General features: G+C 32.6%; 1 protein-coding gene across 1 annotated transcript in view; it reads left to right on the top strand.

Moving 5' to 3' along the window:
* The first annotated feature begins 506 nt into the window (after nucleotides 1-506).
* The window catches only part of LOC101505824 (vacuolar protein sorting-associated protein 2 homolog 2), an 8,576-nt gene continuing 3,646 nt past the window's right edge, over nucleotides 507-5,436 (top strand). Inside the window, exons 1-6 of the mRNA XM_004488148.4 lie at nucleotides 507-716; nucleotides 1,180-1,224; nucleotides 2,831-2,865; nucleotides 2,954-3,004; nucleotides 4,994-5,098; nucleotides 5,178-5,249. Of these exons, the coding sequence (XP_004488205.1) occupies nucleotides 683-716; nucleotides 1,180-1,224; nucleotides 2,831-2,865; nucleotides 2,954-3,004; nucleotides 4,994-5,098; nucleotides 5,178-5,249 (342 nt within the window). The 5' untranslated portion in view covers nucleotides 507-682. The remainder of the gene's footprint in view (nucleotides 717-1,179; nucleotides 1,225-2,830; nucleotides 2,866-2,953; nucleotides 3,005-4,993; nucleotides 5,099-5,177; nucleotides 5,250-5,436) is intronic.

The following is a 5,436-nucleotide window of genomic DNA, read 5'->3' on the forward strand; positions in this document are numbered from 1 at the left end:
TTTCAACTTAGTTTTTTTCTTCATTTTTTGTAATTTTATTAATGACATGTAAATAATTAATGTATCAAAATAGTTTTATATCATTAAATCGTATAGTTCATCCTTTAAAGTATATCAAATTATCATTTTTTAATTCAAAAAATTAAAAGACAAATTAAATATATCGACTTTTAAAATAAAAAGAATAATTTCATAAATTTATGAAAATAAAAAAATCAAAATTATAATTAACTTAATAAAACAAAATAATTACAATTAAATATTTATGCACCATTATAAAATACTAAATTTAACCCAAAAATAATAATAAACATAAAAATATCCAACATTTATTTATTAAACTACGGAATTCCAACTAAGGCCCGGTCATTAAAAGGCATACATAATATTGAAACGGTCCAATTGCTTCTGAGAATAATAAATAAAACAAAAGCTGTAACGGCTACTACGACCGTTGGTTACTTACGTGGATACCCAGCACGCTCCCCAACGTCACATCTTTTCTCACTCTCTCAAACAACATTTACTCTTTTTCCTTTTTTTTTTCTTTCTCATACCAAAAACAAAAAACAAACATCACCCACATTTCTTAACACTCTCCACACAGAGCTAGTGCTACATACTGTTACTTCTTCCTCTATTCCAATTCTTCAATTAGGGTTTTCCTTCAATCTCATTCACCATGAACATCTTCAAGAAGAAAACCTCACCCAAAGGTTCGTCCCTTTTTCCTCATCACGTTTCTATAATTTCTCACATTGTTCTATTTTGCCCTAAATCTTACCATTTGTGTTCTCGATTTGCACTTTTTTATTTAGTAAATTACTTGCTGGGAATAATTTGGTTGTAAATTAAAGTGGAATCAGATAAAATGTTGCTATGTCATTATAAGCTCGATTTCTTAGGATTTCACGATTTGCAATTTTTTATTTAACAAATTGGTTGCTGGCAAATATTGGGTTGGAAAGTAAATTAGAATTCAAATAAATTGTGTCGTAAACTGGATTCACTTAACTTCGTGTGGGTTAAATTCAGTTCATGTACACTATTTGGGGAGTGGTTGGATATTTCTGGGGGTGTAACTAGAAAAATCTAGTTTTTATTGAGATGAAACTCGTGGTTATTAAAATTCGGTAGTTCATTCACGTTTTTTTTTTTTTTTTTTTTTTATCATGACAGAAGCTCTGCGGCAGAGTAAGAAAGAAATGTCTGTTGCAACTAGAGGTAATAACTTGAATTGATGCTTATATAGAAATGTAGTTTTATTATTGAATACTTCACTTGTATAACTTGCGAATGAGCAAACAAAATTGAATTGTTGCCATTTGATTTTATATGAATTGCTAGAAGGGAGAGAGGGCTTTAGTATTTTTCTAAATAGGAAAGGACTACTTTGCTTGAGCATACGGTACTTCATAATATGTGTTTCATTCCTTCCTTGTCTTTGCCTTTTTCTTTCCTCAGTTAGCATGAACATGGAAATCCATTGGTTGTGTTACTTGGTTGACCCTTGTTGAAGTTTTTGATAGTGGCCTACATGTCTGGGTTCTTAATCTTTGGTGTATGTTTTGATGGAAGGTTTTAGTGGAAAAAGAAAGGGAGGGTACTCAAAACAAATATTCTCTAATTTAATAATTTGTAGTGTGAAAAGAAAACTATGACATTATCATAAAATTTAAGTCCTATATACCTCTGATTACATAGTAAGTGTTTAAATTCTATTAGCCAATGATTTGCTTGATGGGTACGATACCCTAGGAAAAAAGAGTACTAGCGCAATTCTCGTTTTTATATTCAAATTAACAATGTTCAATATACCAATATTCATTTTCAAGGCTTTATTTTAAAACTTTACCATCATCCTGGGTTGGGAATCTCTAATAGTCTATCTTCTCCATTGCAGTACAACAATAGACTATGAGTCAGCAAGCTTCACATTTGATATCATTTTTTTTATTTTAATAAAGTGGCACATAATATTCTTCTCTGTTTTCTTTTGTTCACTATTGTTCTTTCTTATATCTGGCTGTTCATTACTATAGGAGTTAGCAAGGCTTCACACATTCAATGTCACTGTTGCAGTTTTTATTAATGACCTACATGTCCGGTTTATTAATCTTTTAGGATATGTTTTGATGTGGAGGGTTTTGCAGTAAAAAGGAAAGGGAGGGTAAATTTTTTATTTCAAATGAATATTTTATAATTGAATAATATTTTTTTGGACAAGTATGATATATTAACATAAATTTAAAGTCCTAATACCCTGATGATATCATAAAGTTTAAAGTCCTAATAACTTGATCATTTTTAAATTATATATCTCTGATGGGTAAGGAACTCAAGGTTAGTTGGCAAACATTTGTCCAAAGCTGATTTCATAATAAGCGTTTAAAATTCTATGAAATTAACAAGTAGCCAATGAATTTCTTGATGGGTACAATACCCTAGGAAAAAGAAGAGTACCAGGGCAATGCTCGTTTTTATATTCAATCTACGTTCAATCTATATTTTTTTTAAGGTTTTGTTTTAAAACATTACCATCAACCTGGGTTGGGAATCCCTAGTGGTCTATCTTTTCCATTGCAGTTCAACAAAAGACATTAATTAGTAAGGAGCCAACAAAGCTTCACATTTGAAATAATTCTTTGAATTTAATGAAGTGGCACCTGTGTATTATTCTTCTCTGTTTTCTTTTGTTCACTCTTGTTCTTTCTTATTTCTGGCTGTACATTACAAGGCATTAGAAGGAGTTAGCAAGGCATAACCACATTCAATGTCATTATTTTTATTTTCTAAATAAAGAATCACTTCTACAACTTTGTTCTTGTAGGAATTGAACGAGAGATAGCATCACTTCAGATGGAGGTAAATAGTGCCAACAGAGATCGTCTTAGTGATTTTCCTTTGTTTTATATTTCCTTTTAGAGCTTCACTACCTTGTCAACAACTGCAGGAGAAAAAGTTGGTGGCAGAAATTAAAAGAGAAGCAAAAACTGGAAATGAGGTAAGTATATTTCTCGTCTATTTGTAACTGATCCATTTCCTTAACTTTCATGCGCCATAGAACATATGATTTAGCATTTGTAATTATGCACTGTATAACAATGTGATATTGATAACAATCTTTATTTAGATGTATTTTGGGTGTTTTCATCTTAATCGGGATTTGGGATTAAAGGTGCTACAAAATTATTATAATGATAATAATACAGAGTATTAATAGCTCTTAACACCGAACCCCTCTCAAGTTGATGAATGTATATCTATCATTCCCAACTTGTCCATAAGATATTGCAAGTTGAAACCCATTCACTGAAGAAGATTGAGAACATGTTTGCTTTGGGAAATGAAGATGCCTTGTTGCGAATAAGCAATTTCAATTTCAAGGAAGTACTTTAGCCTTACAAGATCCTTTGTCAAACTGAATTGTTGACTTTGACTGTGTTCATCCTTTCCACCAGGGTAAATGTTTCTTTTTACAACTAGGTTGGTCTTCGATAAATCTTAAAAATCCTTTTGCAAAAAGAACTCTACGCTAGGGGGAGATGGTTTCTCTTGTCAAAAATGTATGAGAAAGGCTAAGGACACTTCTTTTTTATCACACTCTCAATTATTGGGCCACCTCACCCCATTTTTTTAACCTTCAACTTGGTTACCAGTCCTCCAAGTTTTTAGAGAACATGTATATTTACTTATCCAATCTCTTTCCCCTCCAACCCTCTCCCCCTCTCATGTCTCTCGAAGCTTCTCTGGTCATCTCAAAATTCACCAACCGCCCTCTCAACTGCTGCCTAGATCTTCCCCAAACCACCCTCTATTACCCCACCCATCGACACCCTCATTTGTTGCACAATTTCATCTTCTACTACCATGTTATTTTCTTTCCACTGGTGCTTTAGTTTCAGACAAATACCCATTTTTAGTACCAAGTACCAACCCATAAAACAAGCAAAAAACCCATTCATAAATGATTGCAAAATATATCGGGGAGAGTGGATCTCCAATGTTGTCTTGCTTTGTTTTTACTAGTTTTCTAATCCATTGCTAAGCATTCTTTTTTGGGCCAATTTTTGGTCTTACATTGTGTTTTCAAAGAAGTATTTTAACTTAATAAGGAATCAATTATTATTATTATTATTATTATTATTATTATTATTATTATTATTATTTATAGTGGCTTTTGAAGTTGAACCCAAGCTTTTGAAGTTGAACCCAATAATTATTATTGAAATATAAGATCAAAATTAAAAAAAAAAAACTAAAGAAAATCACATTGTTCAGTTCCAAAACTCCTCTTTTCTACTCTAAATTCATTGACAAAATCGATTTACAAAGTTGTTCTCTCAAAGCATCCTTATTTGTCATAAATTTGTAACAATCTTCAACACCCTAAAGAATACATCCATGTCATTATCCTTCGAGGAGATGGGCTGGGATCTCTTTTCAAGTCACAGCTTAGAGATGAGAAAAGGGAATGTCAGAGAGAGGGAGGGAGGGGGAGGGAGAGAGAGAGAGACTTCAATAATTAAAAAATAAAATAAATAACAATAACATGCTCGATCTGTTCAATTGCCGCCTTATAATGCAATCGCATTCTCCGGTCCAACTGCTGTTTTTGTTTCTGTATTCCTTATTTATCCACAAGGGTTTAAAAATGGGGTGAGGTGGCCCAATAATTGAGAGTGTGGTAAAAGGAGTGTGTTAGGGAGTGTGTCCCTAGCATTTCTCAGAATTTATATACTATTATAAACAACCAGTTTAAAAATGGCAATATTATGATTTTAATTTAAATTTTAATTATACTGTTGTCTGCTTTTGGGTGGGGAATGGAGGGAGTTTTAATATGTCTAATGTAGTGAAGCACTAATTGAGAGTGTGGTAAAAGGAGTGAAGCACTAAACTTTAATAGATATCTTTGTGTGCATGTGAGCTGATTTGGAATGCATGATATTCACTATACAACATTGCTGAATAAGGAAGTGTCTGGTTACAGGCTGCTACTAGAATCCTGGCTCGCCAACTTGTTAGGTTACGCCAACAGATAACCAATTTGCAGGGAAGTCGCGCTCAGATCAGGGGTGTAGCAACTCACACACAGGTGTGTTAAAAGTCCTTTTTAATTTTTAAGGAAGCTAACTGGATTTTCATTTTTTATAATTTCCAAATTTCTTTTGTAGGCATTATATGCAAGCACGTCAATCTCTACAGGGATGAAGGGTGCAACTAAAGCAATGGTGGCAATGAATAAGGTATATTTTCCGGATGGTTTTTGTGCCTTCCATTATCGAAATTATGGAATAGAACTAATATGGTAGTTATTGATATATATACAATCAGTTTACGCTGGTTTTAATACCTTAAAGTCAAACCAAAGGGAGAACTCTTGATATGCCATTGCCAAAGAAGCAAACAAAGCAATAAGTCCTATATGTTCAG

Source organism: Cicer arietinum, chromosome 1 (assembly GCF_000331145.2).
Source record: "Cicer arietinum cultivar CDC Frontier isolate Library 1 chromosome 1, Cicar.CDCFrontier_v2.0, whole genome shotgun sequence".
NCBI lineage: Eukaryota > Viridiplantae > Streptophyta > Magnoliopsida > Fabales > Fabaceae > Cicer > Cicer arietinum.